Here is a 22,116-nt window from a genome sequence, read left to right on the forward strand (position 1 = left end):
AAAATGTGTAGAGCTATCTGGCAAAAAATGAATGTCAGCAAATACCCAAACGAGAAACCGAAAGCGTACTTTCATTACAACATAGCCAATGGGCGCTATTGCGTAGAAAATAAACTTAAAAAAAATGCAGCATTGCATAATTCGCCAAGCCTGACGGAAGACCAGGGCCAGATTGCCTTACTTCTCTATCTTAAGGGCGAAGCTCCTAAGGCCGTGGGTCTTTCCCTCCTCTGCAGTCGTAGTCGTAGTATGCATCCACCTCTAGTTTATGAGTTGCTCAATAGATGGCAATATGTGTATATGTCCTTGGAAATTATATAACTAGATGGCGTTAGTGGTTTTCGCAGCATATCCACCGAGTGAGTGATGATGAATGGGATGAAGCGTCCGTCCATCCGTGTGTCCATCCATCCGTGCGTTAGCCAATCCGTCCATGCTTCCGTCCGTCCATGAGTTCACCCTTGCGTCCGTCCATGCGTTCGTCTGTCTGTTCTTCCATGCTTCTGTCCGTCCGTACGCCCTTCTATCCGTCCATGCCTCCATCCATCCGTCCGTCCATCCATGCTTTCGTCTATCCGTGCGTCTATTCGTCCGTCAGTCCACCCATCCGTGAGTCTGCCCGTCCATGCTTCCATCCATCCGTCTTTCCACCCACCCGTCTATGTATCTGTCTTCCTGTCTGTCCGCCCACCCGTCCATGCATCTGTCTTCCTGTCTGTCCACGCTTCCGTCCACCCATCCGTGAGTCTGTCCATGCGTCCCTACGTCTGTCCGTCCATGCTTCCGTTCATCAGTGCGTCTATTCGTCCGTCAGTCCACCCATCCGTGAGTCTGCCCGTCCATGCTTCCGTCCATCCGTCTTTCCACCCACCCGTCTATGTATCTGTCTTCCTGTCTGTCCGCCCACCCGTCCATGCATCTGTCTTCCTGTCTGTCCATGCTTCCGTCCACCCATCCATGAGTCTGTCCATGCGTCCCTACGTCTGTCCGTCTATGCTTCCGTTCATCAGTGCGTCCATGCTTCCGTCCATCCGTGCGTCCATGCTTCTGTCCATTCGTGCGTCCATGCTTCTGTCCATCCGTGCATCCATGCTTCTATCCATCCGTGCATCCATGCTTCTATCCATCCGTGCATCCGTCCAAGCGTCCATCAGTCTGTCCATGCTTCCTTCCTTTCTTCTGTCCATGCGTGCGTCCGGACGAGCAGATAGACGCTTCGCCTCATGTCATCATTAACTCCGTAGACATGCTGCGATTCTTTTGTTGCTTTCTTATCTTGCTCTTTCTATTTATTGTATCTGTGGCTTTATATTTCTTCCTCTATACTTATTCATTGCTTTTTCTATGTTTATTTCTATTTCTTTTCTTTATTTAGGTCCCTCTTTGTTTCTTTCTGTGTTTATGGTTGTTCACTTTTTCATGTATTGCTCTCTTTTGTTCTCTTTTCCAAGTCTTTCTTTTTATTTACTTTTTTTCCTATCACTCTTTCAGGTGTTTCGAATGCTCTACTTCACCGAGCAGAGTTTTCGTTCAATGCGTTCACTAGCGGTGCTCGCAGTCTTGCCTAATTCCGGGGGCATATAACCCACCTGTGTTATTCCGCGGACACCAACAAACTACGCTAATGTACACCTTGCAACCATCAGAACAACGCTTCTTATTCTTTGTGGAAACTTGGTACAGATTTACACTTATGACACATAAATTCACACATTTTGATAGCACGGAGTGAAAGTGTACAAATATCGACGATTCTTCTCTTGTGAAGAAGCATTAGTAAAGAAAAAAAAGTCATCACTTTTTTTTTATGGGGTGTTCCAATCATGTCTCGAAGGACGACATTCTAGAGCACACAAAAAGGACAAGATGATAATCGAATCGTATTCCGATAAGTACGGCTCTTCGACGTCGCCCGCTTGTCGCATGTAGTACTAGTGTACTGCATTCTACTTCCCGGTTTTAAATTTTTTTGGTCACTTCTGTATACTGTCGCCCTCTACAGTGGTCTAGGGGTTACGGTGCATGACTATTGTTCCGAAGGTCACAGGATCGAATACTGACCGGGGCAACCACATTTCGACGGAGGTGAAGTGCGTCGATCGGCTCTACGACGCTGCTATCGTAGCATTGATAAATTCATCAGAACATCAGAGCAGAAAAGACCGATTCAGTGAATTGAATATGGCACTGGCCACTATGAAAAATAGGCTTCGGGTCAATATTCAACCTTTCAAATCGACTCAACGAAAGTCGACAATGCTAATATACCTTTAAGTGTCATCCTATTAACCTGAAAAAAAAAAAAAAACTATTCTTGAGCCAAGTGTTTGGAACCCCAGCAGGAAATCATAATAAGGTAATGAAATAAAGTTTTTAAGCCACCACTGTTTTTTTTTAGAAACTGATATCTCTCCGTTGTCTGCAGACGGTATTTTAGCTGTGGGAGTGAACACTTGCAGCTGGTGAACACTCTTGAGAGATTATGAATGAGCCTACAATTATCCTGTGGTTTAATAAGCGGTTTCAACAAAAAGAAAGACAGACAAAAAAGATGAAGCCATGTGAATGAATCCCCCATGTGGGTATGAGCCAAGATCTCCTAGGAGACAAGACAAGACAAGACTTCCTTAACAAGACTGATGAAGACAGCAAAACATGCAACATCCACGGAGCGAATGATGACGAGTGGGCAAAGCAGTTCATTTGTTCGGACAGTTGAAATGTTTATCGGACAAAAAAATTGTATGTCGTGTCAAGTTGTGAATTTCGTTTTGCCTTCATTATTACAGCTTCGTCGTATCGGATCTCGCCTGACGTTGACAAAGACGAGACCTGGCCACGTTCCCCCAATGGTTGTTGGTTGTTTCCAGTCATACGAGATGCATCGCAGAGCACATAAATACGTCATCTACTGCAAAAGCTAATCGCTGTTCGTTATCATCATCGTCATCGTCATTAGCCTCATCGCCATCGTCATAGTGTGTAGTGGGTATCTCGTACGTGTGGTGTCGTGATGGCAGAAAGAGAATGTGTAGTTTGGAATGTGCTTGATTCTTCGTCATTGTCATCAGCATCATCATCGGCTATCGTGCACAACGTCAACGCTGACACCAACGGCAACGGAAAAGCGTCACCCATAAGGAGCTTCAGCCTAAAACTTCGCAGAGCACGAATGTCCATACAGCTCTTCTATAAATGTAGAACGCACATTTACTTTTAACAATTTCATAGGTAAACGTTTTCATATGGACAGAGTCCATCCTCATCATTGGTTCTACGACACTGCCCCCCTATTATTTCATTCATCAGAATATCAATGACTAAGACTGAGTAAACTGAAGAATAAATTTCTTCCGGCACTAACATACTGAGTTAGGTTCAATAGTCGCCTTTTAAATCATAGTTTACAATGAGTGTAAGTACGGCTGTCAAACTTTTTGAAGTATCATTCTAAGCTCATCTACTATAAATACGTGGTAGGTCGATATATTCTGAGATACAGAAGGACGTTATACGTCAAAAAACTGAAACGGAGCCTCTAATGAATATTGGTCGTAGAGCCATTTCACTCTCTTCATTGCCTCCATGCAGCGTTTTTGTTGTGGACCTCCGCTTTACCGAGCATTGCTAGCAACACATTATTTAGAAATTATGAATAGGACTGCCCAGCATTTCAGGGTTAACAATATGTATCATTAAAATATTTGAAAAAGGAGAAATAAAAAACAACGTTCTTTACGAGGTTGACGCAGACAGCAATGCAAGTACGGTGAATGCAATGATAATGCATAAATGAGCCATATGAGCTATCGTATAAAACACCATTCTAGAAACTTTTGACGCCAATGCATAAAAAACAGTCAAGCCCTATAACAGTAGCTGACGCTCGGATATCTTGAGCAGGATGACAGATCTATAGGAGTAGCGCAGAATCCAATGCTTTCCCCCATATTCAGAAAGACTCCTTGACTTGAACTGGACTTGCCACCGCCTTCAATGCAGTGTGCTTGAAATGCACTTGTGCCGCGTTGGCACCGCCTATAGAGATAGCGCGTTCGTAACGCGTTTCTGCTGCACTGAACGCCGTGTCGAGTAAAGTTCCAGTCAAGGAACGTTTCTGAATACGGGGTTTAGCCTAGATGACTTTTCTTCCCCAGCAAGTCGGATCCAGCATCACTCCCAGACCAAATAACTCTCAATCAAGAATCCACCTTTCTAAAAAACGCGTCTCTCATAGTCATATGGTGGTTTTGGGACGTTAAACCCCACAAATCAATCAATCAACCTTTCTAAAAAATGGAGAATTATGAGGTTTTCAAGAAAAACACAATATTAAAAGTATATGCATTTGTACGTTATATCTCACTTTTTTTTTGCATCACACGAAGAGTTTTGTTTAGGTTTCTTTTTCTTTTCCTTCCCTTATGTTCAAATGTTGCGTGTTTTTTCTTTACACTTTCAGTTGTATGACAGCGCTTTTATACATCCTTGTCCTGCGTCTCGTTTGCGCTGATCATCATGAATATATTCCAACTTGCCCAATGTTCTCATGCCTTATCACTATTGAAAGTGTGATTGGGGAGTCTGTTTTGCATATGGCTTCTCATTCGTCACAAAGAATTTGTATATTCATAGGAGCTTGCTGCCACAACGAAGCCTGCCACTTTTACATCTGCGCAACATTGACTCAACCATACAACGACGGCGGTAAAGGCCCAGCTCCTCGCCGACGTCACGGAACAAGTTCAGAGGGTTCATGACCCGCACGCTGATAAGGAACACTGCAGGATGTACATTGTGATGGCGTCTAAATATTGCTGCCGCCCCGCCACGGTGTTCTAGTGGCTAAGGCACTCGGCTGCTGACCCTCAGGTCGCGGGATCGAATGCCGGCTGCGGCGGCTGCATTTTAGATGGAGGCAAACATGCTGTAGGCCCTTATGCTCAGGTTTGGGATGCCCGTTAAAGAACCCGAGGTGGTAGAAATTTCCGAAGCCCTCCGCTCCGGCATCTCTCATAACCATATGGTGGTTTTGGGTCGTTAAACCCCACATATCAATCAATCAATCAATCAATCAATCAATCAATCAATCAATCAATCAATCAATCAATCAATCAATCAATCAACCGCGGCGGGGCAATAATGACATTCCTCAGCATTTCACTATAACACGCCGGGAAGGCGGCGAGTGTCGAGATAGTAAAAAATAATTAAAAATAAAATAATAAAATAAAAATAATAAAAATAAAATAAAAATATAATAAAAAATAATAAATAAAGATAACAAAAATAATCGAGGTGATAATTATTTACTTATTTATCAACACCTCTACAATTCAGGACAAGAGAAAAGTCGGTATTGATGCAAAACGATGGGTCGTTACGTTTCACCCCGGCGATGAAGTCCTTCTGGGGACACCTGTTCGTGCACCTGGGCTCTGTGAAAAATTCCGTCACATGTATCTCGGTCCATACACCGTGCTGGAACAAACATCTGATGTAAACTATCGCGTCACTCTTGTCAACGTGGCTCCTGATCGTTGTCACCGCAGGACCCAGTTCGCTCATGTATCTCGACTGAAATGATACATTCGGCGTCCCACCCTCTTTAACTAGCGGCCCTCTAATGCGATTTGATTGATATGTGGGGTTTAACGCCCCCAAACCACCATATGATTATGAGAGACGCCGTAGTGGAGGGCTCCGGAAATTTCGGCCACCCGGGGTTCTTTAAGGTGCACCCAAATCTGAGCACACGGGCCTTCAACATTTCCGCCTCCATCGGAAATGCAGCCGCCGCAGCCGGGATTCGAAACCGCGACCTACGGGTCAGCAGCCAAGTACCTTAGCCACTAGACCACCGCGGCGGGGCCTCTAATGCAAAAAAGGGGAAAAATAGTGTGAGCACTGACTATTCGCTTCATCATCATCTGTATACTCAACAATCATCATCATCATCATCATCATCATCATCATTTGACACGCGGTATGCGCTGCTTGTAGCTTGCACGCCTGCGTTGGAAAATAGAACGGTAGTTTCGTCGTACCTGACGTCTCCTCACAATATATATTCACCACAAAATATCCGTTTAAAATGTATGAATGGAACAAACGTGAGATATTGCCACACATGATCCTTTCACGTGTCAATACTGCCTCGCGCAAATCGCACCAAAATAGTCCGAGAGCATACGAGATTATTCTGGCATCCGATTTTGGGCTTGAGCACGCAAACGCGAGCATCCGAGTTGATCCTAGAACAAATGCGGCCTCCAGTGATAATGCTAGAATGTTCCGCGCCACATATATTAACTCCAACGCGCGGGGCAGTGGATCGATTGATCGACGGCCCACGCTATGTTCGAGCGAGTGTGTATTGCATGCTGTATTATGACCTTCCGTTTAACGGCCATCATTTTGGCCAAATAAACAGTTTCATCTTCGACATGCCGACAGCTGCCTTCACCAACGTCACGGCTAGGGGACAATGTTTTGATTCTGTGGATCAGCTCCTGATTTAGAGCATCCTTTTAACTACCGGAATTGCGCACAGACTGCGAAAAGCAGTCGTGATGTTTAATATTCAACCAGAGTGGACTATTTCTGATCTCTATCTACTTTTGCCACTCAGTTTTTCCAATAAGCTGACGTTCTTGGCTCGGGTCATTCTGAATGTCCAGCAAGGTGAGTAATACTGTTTGCTCAATACCTAAAAATTAGTAACTAAAGAATACCATTTTAAACCTTCGTTTGCTTTACCTGCGACAATATTTATTTTATTTGATATCATTTTCAGAAATAGAAAGTTACCTACTAACATCTAACCAGCATTTCATTTGATGAAGTAATATAAATCATTATATAACACACAAGCTCTTACGTATGCATGCCTCTTCACAGTCAGTCTTCGTTTTGTAGTTAGTGCCAAGACGGTTGCAGTGCTGATTGGTTGCGCATTTACCAGAGAATTGACTGTAGTAATGAAATGGCATTTTTTCATCGCAGTACTCTGGGTTGAACTCAAGAGGAGTAACGCATGGATTACCTGGAAATAGTAAAAAAGACGTGGAACATGTGATAAGTAGAGATTCCTTAGCGTGCCGCAGGCCTATGTGTCTTACAGATTGATTGATGTGTGGGGTTTAACGTCCCGAAACCAGTATATGATTATGAAAGACGCCATGGTGGAAGGCTTCAGACATTTCAAATACCTGGAGTTCTTTAATATGCACCCGAAAGCACACGCGTGTCTTACAGACTGGTCTGATGTATAGAACAGGTAAAATATTAAGCAAAAGCTTAAAACGAACGTAGAGCACACCCAGAGGTCTTCATTCTTCGCTTTGTCCAAATTAGTGCAATAATAATCGGTGTTATATTATTCAACCTTGAAAACGTGTTTGAAAAAGTCCCAACTTTGCCGGAAAGGCGAAGCGATGAATGCGATAGCAACAAATTAAAAGGTCACGTGCGGGATCAAAAGCAGGTCGAAACGTTCCCCACGTTTCTCGCGCACAAATAACATGCGACACGTACTAATATGTACAGGTTAACGTCAATAAGCGTCTCAGTTGTTACTTCGCTGTGTCTGCAAAGCACGCCCTTTTCGCAAACGGAGACTGCAACGATTGCAGTGACCTTTGTGCGCCCAGTAACTACAACAGGATCGTTGCGGTGGAAGCCCAAGGCCAGCCAAGACGATTCTCCCCACCGCGAGATAAGCGCACGCGTGAGCGTCCACCCCGCCCCTTTCTCCAGGGGTCAACGTATGCGTGTGAAATGTGGTGACGAGCGCTCATTGCGCCATCTTGCTGGTAATGCTGAAAACACGATAGTTCCCCCCAAATGCCCGTCACCAGTGGTAAGTGGTAGATATAAATAGCTTGCCGTTTGAAAGTTCAAGGAGGTGCTTTTTTGTGGCTCAGTGGTTAACGCAATGCCCTCACAACTAAGAGGTCCCGTGTTCAATTCCACGTGCCGGAGTCTTCTTTTAGATTATGTTTATTTCTTGCGTATATTTATATAAAGATGAGTTTACATATACGGTGAGTGATGGTGACACCGACGCCAATGGTAAAATCCAGCCGAGAGTGTTCATACATCGCTATCGCAATAAGAATTGGCTCTTCGTAATGAGGCTACGGATACGCCTGTCCGGACACTATAAAAATGTATTTTGCAGACAATCCGTGAAAAATTAGTGAGCTCTCTTTTTGGTTTTTTTACAGTTGTGTATTTTCATTAATTATCATTTCCCTGATAGAGCAACTAGCACTTCTCGAGCAGGATCAAACAGTTCTCATTTCCGAGAAGTTATTCATAGGTTCGAGAGCTGACAGTGATTTCTGAACTATACAATGAACACAATCGTTGCTTTCTGTCAGAAATGTCTATCTTCCAGTTTCACCAGCTCCAAAGGGCACATTGGGTTGAGACGAACCGCAGGGTTGCTGGTGCTGCCTCCCGTTTACTAAGCGACTGAGAGGGGGCAGCCGGCGTAGGATGATAAAAACGCAGTAAACTTAAGTTGTCCAGTTATCTACTCTGCATGTTGGATGGGGAATTAGCGAGTGAAGGAGAGAGTGAGTGAAATCATAAGTAAAGGTTATTTATAGTTAACTTAAAGGGGCACCAAAGAGCAAGAATAGTTTTTCGCGTATAATTACAATAAAATTTCAGAATCCTGAAAAAAAAAAGAAAAACTCGTGACGCTAGGATAGCGAGAAGACGCGCTAAAAGAAAATGTGGGTGGCCACACCACTTTGAAATCCCCGCACCAAACACCATGATGTCACAGATTTCGAAGGCGTCCACTCGGTCCTACGTAGCTTCTTATTGGTAAAAATAGAGTACTTTGTCATCTAGTGTGTGCCACAGACGTAGAATATGAAACTTCAGAAAATTTTATTGAGCCAATGTGGCGAAGATAAGAAAAACATATTTTGCAATTATTGATGTTATGCACGGAGATCTTAACGCAAAATTGAAAATGAATCTTTAACTATAATTTTCTCCACTAATAATGAACATACGATAGTGAAACATATGGAATTGAAGTTCTCAGAGTGCAGTTTGTCGATCTATACCAAGTCATTGTTTCTCTTTAGTGTCCCTTCAAGGGAGTTTTCTTCGATGGCTTATGGCAGTGTGCACCCAGACAGAAGTATGAATTGCATGCCTTTTTCTCTTTTTGTATAATCTGTTTCATCTTTTTTGATACGCACTGCCATAAAGTATCACGAGACAACACGCCAACTCTTACGCCTTAAGTTGTTCTGAAGCATACGGTTTGGGCTTGTGCGGCTGTCTGCGCTGATGAGTTGGGTGGCTAGCTCCCAGAGCTTTTCCTCAGTAAGAGGTTGATCTTCAAGTCTGCTCAAGACATACCGGAAGGCCTAGTTTTGTTTATCAAAATATAATAATAATATATCTGGCATTTAACGTCCCGAAACCACCTTACGATTATGAGAGACGCCGTAGTGGAGAGCTCTGGAAATTTCGACCATGTAGTGTTTTTAACGTGTGCTGATATCTCACAGGAAACCAGCCTCTACCATTATCGCCTCCATCAAAATGTGGCCACAGCGGCTGGGATTCAACGCATTGTTTGTCAAAGCAGAAACAGTGGCAGAAAGGTAATTACTGATTTATTCACGTTTTCAAGTGTGCTGAATGGGTTAATCAGTCATTCTATAACAATAGCTTCGTTAGCATAAGAACGTTACCTTAACTTCAATAGACGTAGTATCATAATGCCACGTAGTAAAATGTTTAGTAGAATTTCAATCTGTAACGACCTGTATAAACCTGTGTAACGACGATTGCATTTGAGTGATTTTGTACGTGGCAGTGCGCGTAACGTAATGTAGTTTCATTTCCGAATCTCTATTGATAAATGAATAAGACGACCAGCACTGTATCGCGTATAAGTCCGGCATAGTTGCCGAGAAAGTGGTTACCAGTGACGTCACAACGTCCCTGTAGGTGCTCTTACGTCGTTTGACCATAAATTACTCGCTGATGTAAGCCGTCAACGCCAATTGACGGTGCACCTATTGCTCGGCCAAAGGCGTAAGAAATTTTCGGAGACCGGTGGATAGATCCGACCCCCTTTACCTATGTTCACTTGTGTTTGTGCGCGCTGACAGCTGGGTTTGGCTCCTTCATTCGCTCTAATGCAAACGGCGTCCAGTAGATACAACGACAAAAGCACACGAAAGCATTGAAAACACCAGCGTAGTGAGACGTGTCTGCATGGTTAGTCCTTCCCTGTTCGATAAAATGGTATGCCGAGAAAACTGCGTGAAATGTCGGAGTTTTGAATCCCAACAAAAGAATATGATCATGAGGGACGCGCTGCGGAGGGCTCCGGACATTTTGACTAAATGGTGTTCAGTAACGCGCGCCGAAACCGAAGTGTGTGGGACTGTATAACTTTGCCTCCAACGAGGTGTATCCGCTGCGGCCTTGATTTATTTGTGGAGTTTAATGTCCCAAAACAACCACATATGATCATGGGAGACGCCGTAGGGGAGGGCTTTGGAAATTTAAACCACCTGGTGTTCTTTAACGTGCACCCAAATGTGAGCACACGGGCCTACAACATTTCCGCCTCCATCGGAAATGCAGCCGCAACAACCGGGATTTGATCCCGTGACCTGCGGGTCAGCAGCCTAGTATCTTAACCACTAGATGCCTGGATTCGAACCTACGCCCCTGGGTTCAGCAGTTGAACACAATAACCACAAGACCACTGCGGTAGGCTCTCCTCAAAGGTTGCTTGCTGGTGATGAGCGGAGGTTGGGAGGATAAAGTTACACAAAATGGCCTACTTTCCACTTCCCATGCATGTCATAAGTAAGACTCCTCTAGTATTATGACGACAAATGTTCAAGAGCATATGAAGGCAAACCTATTCAAATTGATTAAACGGAAAATGTCTCTGACGCCACATGGTCCAAGGCCAGCAGTTCTTGCTTGGTCCAGAGAGCCAGGACCGTGGCTTCAACCAAAAGAGGGCGAGAAAAGAGACTCCCCCTAGTCTGTAGGGACCTCTAAAGAGGTCCTAGACCTCTCTTTCTTGAATAAATGCTTTTCACCACTACCACCACATGGTGCGTAATTGTGCATAGTCATGAACTAATAATTAAATGCGACCTTATTGAGAACTAACAGAGCAGACATTCAACCCAAGAAAAGTGTAGAAGACGTTACTGGTAGCAATTATGGTACGTGTGTAAGGAAATAATAGAGGATGAAAACAACTTTGCGCCAGGAAGTACCGAACACCTCACCTTCGAATAACGCCCCGCTGCTCTACCACTGAGCTACGTCAATGGTCGTCCTGCCGTCCCTATTATCTCGCATAACGGTTCGTTTAAACCTCAGAGTGTTATCCAGCGTCACTCGCAGTCATGTTGGTGAGTGTGGAACATTTTTTTTTTCTTGGTTGCTGGTGCCGTAGAACGAGTCATCTTTTTTCGAGCTGGCAGCTCACCAGTGAACTCTCATATACCACCTTAAGGTATGAAGTGTGCCAAAACGAGACCCTCGTTATGGGCTGTTACGGGCTTTTATGCTGCTCTTCTTTCACGAACGGTAAATGAATGGCCCGCATATCCTGTAAGCTACGGCCACTCACCTCCAGATAAGAGAGATTCGAATGAGATATGGCAGCACGTGTGACTGGGTCCGTTATGTGATACAGATAACAGCAATGATCGTTTTGTCATTCAGTTCTTCGTTGCACGGGCGCGAGTATTCATGTAAATGACGCCATTATTATTCATTACATGCCACTGACTAACGGAGATCTAGACGCTCCCGCAATCGTGATACGTAAATGCAGGTGTCTACGCCTACACAACCGCTTTTCAAAGTGAGACTTTCAAAGCCCAACTTTCGATTCTGTCACTTTTCAAAACTTCATCGCACTGAACACTTCTGCGGATTAAGAACCATCGTACATACCTCGACAAATAACATGGCACTCATGCAGAGACGCAAACCTATTGAAATTGCCACCACATCCATTATAGAGGAACAAAGTACATGTCTGATTGGCACTGTCGAAATAATAGGCTAACTCTTTCTTGTTTCCGCAGCTCTTACCGCTTTCACGTGGAAGTAAGCAATCTGAATCTGCGAAACAAACAAAAAAAAAACTGCGTTAGAAGAGTCATAACAGGTCATTACGCAGCAAGGTATAAGGAAGAGTTTACTTATTTTAAAAGGGCTCATTCTGGGAAAAGCACGCCGCTTAGTCACCCCTTGCCCAACATAACCTATATCACTGATTTTTTTGTTATTACAGCGCTTGTATGCCTATTCCTTTTCTATCGTAATACTTCAGGCTTTACGTCACTAAACCACAATATGACTAAGAGGGACGTCGTACCTCCGTAGCTCCAATAATTTTGACCCCTTGGGGCTTTTCAACAGAGACTGAAATCTAAGCGATCAGCACTCCAGCATTCTGCCTTTATCGAAACGCGGCAACCGTGGCCAAGATCGAAGCTGCAACCTTCGGTTCAGCCACCGAGCACCAACACGGTGTACAGCCTAATGCATGCCTCTAGCAAACGAACATTTATTTATTTATTTATTTATTTATTTATTTATTTATTTATTTATTTATTTATTTATTTATTTATTTATTTATTTATTTATTTATTTATTTATTTATTTATTTATTTATTTATTTATTTATTTATTCATTTATTTATTCATTCATTCATGTGCACCAAGGCCCAAGGCATTTCAAAGGGGGGGGGGGGGAGGTAATAGTATACATACATAGACAAACATAAAGTAATAAAACGTTTGAAACACTGAATATCATCGTGAAAAAAGAACAATGAACTGTAATTAGAAAAAGTACATAAAAAGTAATTAAAAAGAAAGAAAAACTGCAGTATATGCACTATATAAACAGCCTTCTGTATGCAAGAGCAGCCCTTACGGTAATGCGAAACTGTAATGTACTAATGCGAGAAGATTTTGCCTTCACTGAGCCAATTAAAGGAAAAATAAATTACAACAGACAGTTATAACTTACCTAGCTTAGTGGGACAGAGGGCCTAGTGATTCCGCGGGATACGAATACGTATGGGCAACACGCTATAAACGACCCATTGCGTTTACCGTACGCACACTATACTTCAGTTTTGGCGCTACCGTGCTTGCGTGGTTTACGTAGGATACTCTAGAACATGGCGGTAGTTTTGGACGCTTACTTTGAAGTAAATTCAGCTTTGGTGAGGATATGGCAAAGAACAGAGTAAAGTGACTTCGCTTGTCTTCTGGTAGCTTCGACGACCGAGTATTAGAGATAACTCAGCCTAGTGTTTTGAGATAGCTTTCCATCAACATTGCTGCGCGCGGGGAACAAGCCAGAATTCTCCGTTGCGTTTTTTTTTCTTCAATTTCTTTTAATACATTCACCGTATGCTAGGTGGCGCCACCACCCGAACTTGTGCATGCAAACGCTACACCGCGAAATTATAACGGGCTGCCCAACGAACTTTTCTCGGCACGGTAACACTGTTCTCTTAACCCCCGCTATAATTGTAACGTTAAACTAACGGTCTACTGATCATGACCAGATGTAGCTTAGTGCGTTGCTTTTCTGATTCGTAGTGGGTAATTGTCACCAAGCTCAAGAGCTATCCACACAATGTGCTTCAGTTTATATAAGCCACTTGGCACATATCTTACCGAATAAATCTTTGTCCGCCTCAGGTGACGCTGCAGACCTTCACGTGCAAACTCGCGTGCACTGCCATCACTCACAATGAATATTTTGACCGATACAGCGACTGTGTGCACATACACACCGATGGATCCGTAACTTCGTCCGCCTCAGATGCAGCCTTCGTGATCCCTCAACTCGGTATTTCCTGACAGTACAAATTAGATCGCAGGTCATCTTCGGCAGCTGCAGAACTTGTGGCTATACAGGAAGCCATAAAATCTGTGAGTGACCAAGCACCACGTAAATGGACGATTCTGTCCGATGCAAAATCAGCGCTTCAAACTATCCATTCTTGCTCAAGAAGAGGCCAATTTTACGCGTTAGCGTTAGGAATCGTCCAAGCATTTGACCTAACACACAGGAGCGGTCACTTGATTGCACTCCAATGGATTTCGGTATACTGCGGCCTGGTTGGCATCGAAACAGCCGATAGCGAAGCAAGAGCGGCAGTATACAACGCTCCTATGTACGTCAAAGTACCGTATTCGAAAAGTGACGTCAATGCATTGTTGAGATCGCTCATGCGCGAATGCGCTGCCACTCACTGGTCGCTATGAGGTCATTTGAACAGAGATCTGCGGGAAACAGGCCTCGATATGACTTTTTGTCTTCCAGCTAAAATCAGCCGAAGACATGCTAATATACTGCAGCGGATTCGCCTGGGCATCGCCTTCACCCGCCACTGCACCCACCTAATCGGCCGCGCAGACAGCCCGAATTGTGAGCGCTGCGAAGTGCGCGAAACTTTAGCTCACACATTTTGTGACTGTGCATTAAAAATGCTAACTGCAACGTTGGCTAGCATCAAACGAACGCCATTGAGTGAAAGCCACATATTGTCAGCAATGAATGACCAAACAGTGCCAAAAATTGCTACAAAGGCTGTTTTAGACTTCATCAAAAGCACAAGACTAGATACTAGACTGTAGGGTATTATGCCAAGTGGCTACTGTACATACGCACCACCTCTTGTCCCCATCATCACTTTTCATCTCTCTTTCCTTCCTCCTACCCTTATCCCCTGTGCAGAGTAGCAGGCTAGAGCGAACTAGCTCAGGCCGACCTCTCTGCCTTCTAATAAAATATCTTTCTCCCTCTCTCTCTCCGCACGAGAACTAGTAAAAGTTATGGTATGTGATTTGGGTGCCAAAACCTCGATATGACAATGGAACACGCGTGAATATGACGTTCTCCGAGGCATACATATTCTTTGTACCCGCATGTTTGTTGAATTCTACTTGAATAGAAGACGGTCGCTGCGGCAGTAAATTGAACGCAAGCATTTATGGTTAGCTGCGGTCAAGCACAGCTCTATTTACAGCAAAGAAAACAATAAAAATCATCCTATAAAGCTGTCCCCAACACTATTTTATTCAACGCAATAAAACATAATTTGTGAAGAAGTAAACATACATCCCAGTCTGAGGGAAACTGATACAGTTGATTCGCACAGCGACACCTGCTCCACGAATAGACAAGTCAAAAGAGCAGAAAAGAAAGATGAAATTTTTATAGCAAATAAAGGATGGTAGTACAAACGTGCACGACAGTGCCAGTAGCAGAGTTCCACTGTCGGAAAACAGTTCCGTTTGCCAGCGTTCACCGATTTCCCTTCCACTGGTTCACAAATGTGTGTCCTTGCGTTGTAACAGTACCATCGCGCATTAGGGTTGATGTTAAAAAAATTTGTATAGGTCCGGCACTCTTCAGACGAAGAAACAGCAGCAGCAGTGGCGACGGCGAAATCCACTGAAAGTGAAATATTCTTTTACAATGTTGGAAAGTTGGGTTGTCTATTTGAATTTAATTGAGTTTATTTGAGTTTGAGCTCTAAACACTCCCACGTTTAATTCACATATAAACCCAATAAAGTGCTGGGGGGATATCTGTCGTGGCAGCTCACTGGTACAGCATCAAACGTGTCATTCGAAGGTCGCAGGTTCGGATCCTGCCCACGGCAAATTTATCTTTTCACCCACTTTTCTTCATATATATATATATATATATATATATATATATATATATATATATATATATATATATATATATATATATATATATATATATATATATATATATATATATATATATATATATATTTATATATATATATATACGAACTAGTAACACTTTAGTTCAGAGGTTCCTCAGAACACAATAAAGCGTAAAGTCGTCTAAGATTCCTGAAATAATGACAGTGCTTTGTTCTAGTTTACCAGGCAAAATTGTGTTCCACTTGTTTTAATATTTCGCTAATTTTGGAAATTTGACACGTGTGTACATGGAACATCGCAATCTGCATGTTTTATGTAAACGTGTGTGGGCTCAATTATATATTGAGCCCGATTCCCAGTTCGCATCTCCCGCAAGAGCGAAGGGAAAAAACAGCATTACTACAGAGTAACGAAAGATTTTCTGAGGATGATGATAGTAAGGATTAATGCATTTTAGAGCGCTGTAGCCAATAAAGACCATACCCTTCAGGTCATCATTCGGAATTGTCGCAGAGCTGTAGCTCTGGCTTAGCATTTAGGTATTCAGAGCTCTATCAACAACTGAGCCATGGTGTCCTACGTTCAAGACAAAGATTTTTCATTCCGGCGGGCGATGCGTTAGTGTTAGGGAAATTCCACTTTATAAATAAGAAGGTAACAATCCTAGAAACAACGCGAAAAAAAACAGTAGCAACTGATACAATAGCATATATAAGGTGACTTCAATTTTTTTTTTAGCGGCGAGTGGCGTCTTTTCACCTTTTGTCATCTTGCTTTCCACTTCAAAGAATGCTGAAGACGACGATGAAAAAAAAAAAACAACTAGCACTCAAGCATATTCAACCCCAAAGGCTCAACAGGGCTTCAAATTTCATCGCAAGTAGAACCTGTACAGATGTTGTTGCAGCGTTGGCTGTGTGCATTTTAATGATGTTTTCAGACTTTGATGCCTTATTTCGCATAGACTTCCTAATAAGAAGAGTATCATGAAATGAATTTCATTTTCCAAAACAGTTCTTAAGCTCGCGAGCTGGAGGTCACCCTAGTTGGGGGGGGTCCCTCATTCGAGGAATCTTCTGGCCGCAGCCACCTCCCGGGTCCTGACGACGAGTCTTCGTTGGTCATTACGTCCCGTGTGGAGATGTGTGTTAATGGGAAGACAAAAAGCTAAGACCTCAAGAAAAAAAGGTGCTTCACAACAGTTTGTCAAGGGCTGCCGCCTCAAAGCATATATATATATATATATATATATATATATATATATATATATATATATATATATATATATATATATATATATATATATATATATATATATATATATGTGTGTGTGTGTGTGTGTGTGTGTGTGTGTGTGTGACGGCAGATATATGACTTGTCACACTGCGACAACTCAATACATAACGCTATGCCTACCAAAAAACACAAATGACGGATTTGCTTACCAGAAGATGTTACGAATAGTGTGACAAGGTTGTACACGAACAGTCTCATCTTATACAGATGAAGAAAATGACTGCTACTGCGTTGCGCTGCTATAGTGTCCCACCAATGCCCATATATTCGTGCACGTATTTGTGACAGTGAATGGTAGGGGCTACGAGGTTTAACACGGAAGAGTTTGTTTCTAAATCCGGAATGGTTATTTGAGAACGTTTTCATATGGTAACGTCCCAATAAAAGTGCATCAACAGGTTTTATTCGCATTTGCTATTACTACAGGCCTAATCTCTTTGTCAGCCAAAGTTGTTAACAGTAAAAATCGCCTCAACATTTAAGACTATGAAGAGTTATAAGTGGTATGCGAGCCTATAACCTATCAGGCTGTCTCCATATCTACAGACGTTCTAATGCGTTCAGTGGCCAAGACCTATATCTCTATTATTTTTAATGGCACGGTGCCTCAACGCTCAACTGTTTGAGACTGCAAATTGTCTTTACCACCAGGATCTTGTGAACGGAAGAAAAACAGTAAAAGTAATAATGACGCAATGCATTACTAACGAAGCTCTCTTCAATAGTGTATACCGGAATGTATTCAGCACTCTACAAACCAAGGACGCAGTCATGTGAACACGCTAAAGGGCATTTTTCGCCCCTTTTATAGAGTGACTCAGCTAGCCAAATTACACAGTGAACGTGGCGTACGCTGTTGGATCACGTTGCGATATCGTGGAACATCGAATCCCAATGGTAGATCGTTAAGCGGGGAATGTTAACACCCTAGCAGGGACACACGCGCACACCGTTCGCTGGTGAAGCCTCGCAAACGGATGTGTGTTTGAGGGAACGAAAACGCAAGAATGGCAGCGTCCCACGAAGCTCCACACCAAGCACGTGAAGCCGACTGTGAGGCAGGTTGGTTCCAAGTACAAGAATAATACACTAGAATAGTGCACTATAATTTCAAGCTAGACAAGAGGAAAGCATTTCCTTTCGCACATGAATAACAACGCTTCCACGAGCTACCACAGGCCTGCACTCTCGTTATATAGCGCCACTGGTCACCAAGCCAAACCCGGTATGATCTCGACATTAGGACGAGGTGCAGTGCAAAAACATAACATGTTTCTTGTATCTGTAGCTTTCTATGTCTTTCTTCCTCTATATTTCTGTCGCTCTTTCTATACCTATTTCTATTGTCTCTTTCTTCCTGTCACTTATTGTTTCTCTCTCTCTCTCTCTTTCTTAGTTTGTTTGTTTATATCTTACAATGTATTGCTTTTTTTCCCGTGTTGAAACAGCGTATACTTCGCCGAGCAAAATTTTTTTTGAACGCGCGCATCTGTTGTACTCGGTAGTTATGCTTGCTTAATTTCTGAGGCCCATTCGCACCGGTGGTTTTTCACGGACACCAAAGAACTACGCTAACATACACCATGCAACCATCAGAACAACAATTTTTATTCTTTGTGGAAACACGTTACAAATCTTCACTTGTTCCAATAAACCTTGTCTCGGTTTTTTATGGCACATTCCCTCACGCATTTAATGAAAATGCGCAAATATATAAATCGCTCTGGTCTCGTGAAGAAGCACTAGTAAAAAATATTTTATCGTCACTTTTTTTTACGTGGTGTCCCAATCACGTCCCGAAGGACGACATTCTCGAGCACACAAGAAAAACAAGATGATAATCGAATCGTATTCCGATAAGTATGGCTTCTCTACGTCGCCCACTTTTCGCATGTAGTACAAGTGTACTACATTCTACTTCCCGGTTTTAAATTTCTTGTCACTTCTGTACCCTCTACAGTGGTCGAGGAATTGTGGTACTTGACTATTGACCCAAAGGTCACAGGATCGAATACTGGCCGGGACAACTACATTTCGACGGAGGCGAAGTGCGTCGATCGGCTCTATGACGCTGCTATCATACCACTGACTAATTCATCAGAACATCAGAGCCAAAAATACTGATTGAGTGAATTGAATATGGCACTGGCCTATATGAAGCAGATGCTTAGGGTCAATATTCAACCTTTAAAATATCGATTCAACGAAAGTCACCAATGCTAATATACCTTTAAATATCATCCTACTTTTACCTTAAAAAAAAACCATTCCTGGGCAAAGTGCTAGGAACCCCAGCAGGAAATCATCATAAGGTAATAAAATAAAGCTTTTACACGATTGCTGTTTTTTGTTAGATAGTGATAGATCTCCGTTGTCTGCAGACGATATTTTAGCTGTGGGAGCGAACACTTGCAGCTAGTGAACACTCTTTAGAAATTCTGAATGAGCCTACAATTATCCTGAGGTTTTGTAAGCGGTTTCAACGAAAAGAAAGACAGACAAAAAAAAAGATGAAGCCATGAAAAAGGAACACTTCCTTAACAAGACTGATGAAGACAGCAAAACATGCAACATCCACGAAGCGAATGATGACGAGTGGGCAAAACAGTTGAATTGTTCGGACAGTTGAAATGTTTATCGGACAAGAAATTGTATGTCGTGTGAAGTTGTGAATTTCGTTTTGCCTTCATTATTACTGCTTCGTGGTATCAGATCTCGCCTGACGTTGGCAAAGGCGAGGCCTGGGCACGTTCCCCTAACGGTTGTTGGTTGTTTCCAGTCATGCGAAATGCACCGCAGAGCACATAAATACGTCATCTACTGCACAAGCCAATCGCTGTCCGTTATCATCATCGTCATCTTCATTAGCGTCATCGACATCGTCATGGTATATAGAGGGTACCTCGCATGTGCGGTGTCCTGATGGCATAAAGAGAACGTATGGTCTGCTTGCTTGCTTGATCCTTTCTTTTGTGGCTCTCGCCCACCAAGGGGGATTGGCCAAGAAGCTGGTGGTCAATGTAAGTCAATACCTTTAGGTTTTCCAGGCTAGGAGAATAGGATTACTTTGTTTTGACTGTGATATTAATTTGGCACAATGTAAAAAAAAGGGGGGGGGAGAAGAGAAATAATAGAGTTTGTTGAATATCTGAGGTGTAATCGTTATTGAAATTCTTCTGAAGGTTAAATCATTACAGTGTAACAGCTAAATAATAAATGGTAGATTGGCTAATAAAAATCGAGAGGTGATCAATGGCTCAGCAAGGTAACCTTTTTGTGTTACATAGGAATTCACAGAGAGCCCCGCAGATGTTCTTGTCGCTGTGACCTAAATAAAGCGGCCCCAAAAGACAAAATAATAGGAGTAGTAAGTGATATTCTTAGTTTTTTAAATAAAATTTCGAAGCAATTTTTTCTTTGATTTTTGAAATGGTGACATGTGAGAAGAAAATGGTCGGTATGTTCGGGTTCATTACAGCTTGAGCACAGAGGGGATGGCACCAGACCAGACCTGCTTAAATAGAAACTAAGAGGTGGTACATGGCAACGTAATTTTTTTATAGAGACTTCCAATTTACGTGTGGGACACCATTTATTATTCCATGCGAAGTGGAGGTGCGATAAATCTGGATTCGGTATCGTAATTTTTGATAAGTCTTCAAGAAGGGAAAGTATTCTGAACCTCGCTACTGTTGCATAACTTGAAATAGGCATGATTGGCACAATCGGAAGATCAAGGGATGTTCGCGCGAGTGTGTCAGCCATCTCATTTATAAGTATACTGCGCTGGCCTGGCACCCATATCATTCGCACTAGACGAATGTTTGCTGGGATTAATGAGTTAAAAATTTCTAGTACTGCTGATACCGACGACGATGATAAAAAGAACTCACGGAATACGAGTCGGTCACTATCATAGCTGTCGAATGAGTCGCAGGAAATTTACTAAGACCTTGTATAACGGCCGTTAATTCCGCTTCAAATATTGGTGTATATACTGGGAGGCGTAATTAATATGACCAAAATAATGATAGACAAAATACCCACACCTTACTTCTCGCCACTCATAGACGCATCCGTTGCAATTACTATATTAGTACCTAATTTAGACAGGTGTTTTTTTAATAAGCCAATCAAATATTTAGAGGGCAAGTGCTTAGCATTCATTGGGAATATATCGTCAAATTCTATTTGCACTTGGCCGATTTGTTTGTCAGATGATGTGATCTCGAATATATTAGCATTTAAAGCATTTAGAAGAGTTTGAACAAATATCACTTGGGGTTTATATACACGGAACCAATGCTCATTGAAAAAGATACCAGGCTCGGCAAAGAATACAAACTGTCGCCTTCTTAAAGTGGAGTCAGAAATTTTTAAATATGTTTTAACTGTTAAAATACGGAATCTGCGAGCAAGAGTGGGTATCCGAGCTTCTTGATACAAAACATTGTTAGCTGTGAATTTTGGCACACCTGAGCAACTTCCAAGGGCTTCCCGCTCTAAGAGAATCAAGGGGTTTATTTTGTATGCTGGTCCACCAGAGAATAGTACACAACTTTATTCAAGAATCGGGCGAACGTACATGCGATAAAGTAGGATCAGCGTATTTTTGCGAGGACCGGAACGGAGGCGGCCAAGCGTAACTATCATCCCAACAGCGCGTGTAGCCTTAACTTTATCATGTTCCATGTGACCACGCCAGCTCAGTTTTTTGATTGTGCAATACACCCAGATATTTAATACAGCTAACTTGGAGAATGGTTTCTTGATGGTACGGAAGAGAAATGGTAACTGGTACGTCCAACGAAAAAACTATTATAGAACTTTTAGTTGCGTTCAAGTTCATATGAATTTTCTGAAACCAGGCTTCCAATGTTGCCAAAGAAAACTGTAAAGTCTTATGTAGTAAATGAATACCACAGTCAGATGCAAAAAATGCCATATCTTCTGCATATGCATATACCTTATCACTCAGTGGTATTGAACTTAACAAAATGTAAAATAGGCCCCGCCGTGGTGGTCTAGTGGCTAAGGTACTCAGCTGCTGACCCGCAGGTCGCGGGATCTAAT

The 22,116-nt window shown here is 42.6% G+C and overlaps 1 protein-coding gene across 1 annotated transcript in view; it reads right to left on the bottom strand.

Moving 5' to 3' along the window:
• Positions 1 to 17,353, bottom strand: part of LOC119164138 (uncharacterized) — a 37,670-nt gene extending 20,317 nt beyond the window's left edge. Inside the window, exons 1-4 of the mRNA XM_075871049.1 lie at positions 17,193 to 17,353; positions 15,293 to 15,502; positions 11,971 to 12,141; positions 6,881 to 7,045 (exon numbers count right to left, since the gene is read on the bottom strand). Coding sequence (XP_075727164.1) covers positions 6,881 to 7,045; positions 11,971 to 12,033 — 228 coding nt within the window. The 5' untranslated portion in view covers positions 12,034 to 12,141; positions 15,293 to 15,502; positions 17,193 to 17,353. The remainder of the gene's footprint in view (positions 1 to 6,880; positions 7,046 to 11,970; positions 12,142 to 15,292; positions 15,503 to 17,192) is intronic.
• Positions 17,354 to 22,116: the final 4,763 nt, after the last annotated feature.

Source organism: Rhipicephalus microplus, chromosome 8, assembly GCF_043290135.1.
Source record: "Rhipicephalus microplus isolate Deutch F79 chromosome 8, USDA_Rmic, whole genome shotgun sequence".
Classification (NCBI taxonomy): Eukaryota; Metazoa; Arthropoda; class Arachnida; order Ixodida; family Ixodidae; genus Rhipicephalus; species Rhipicephalus microplus.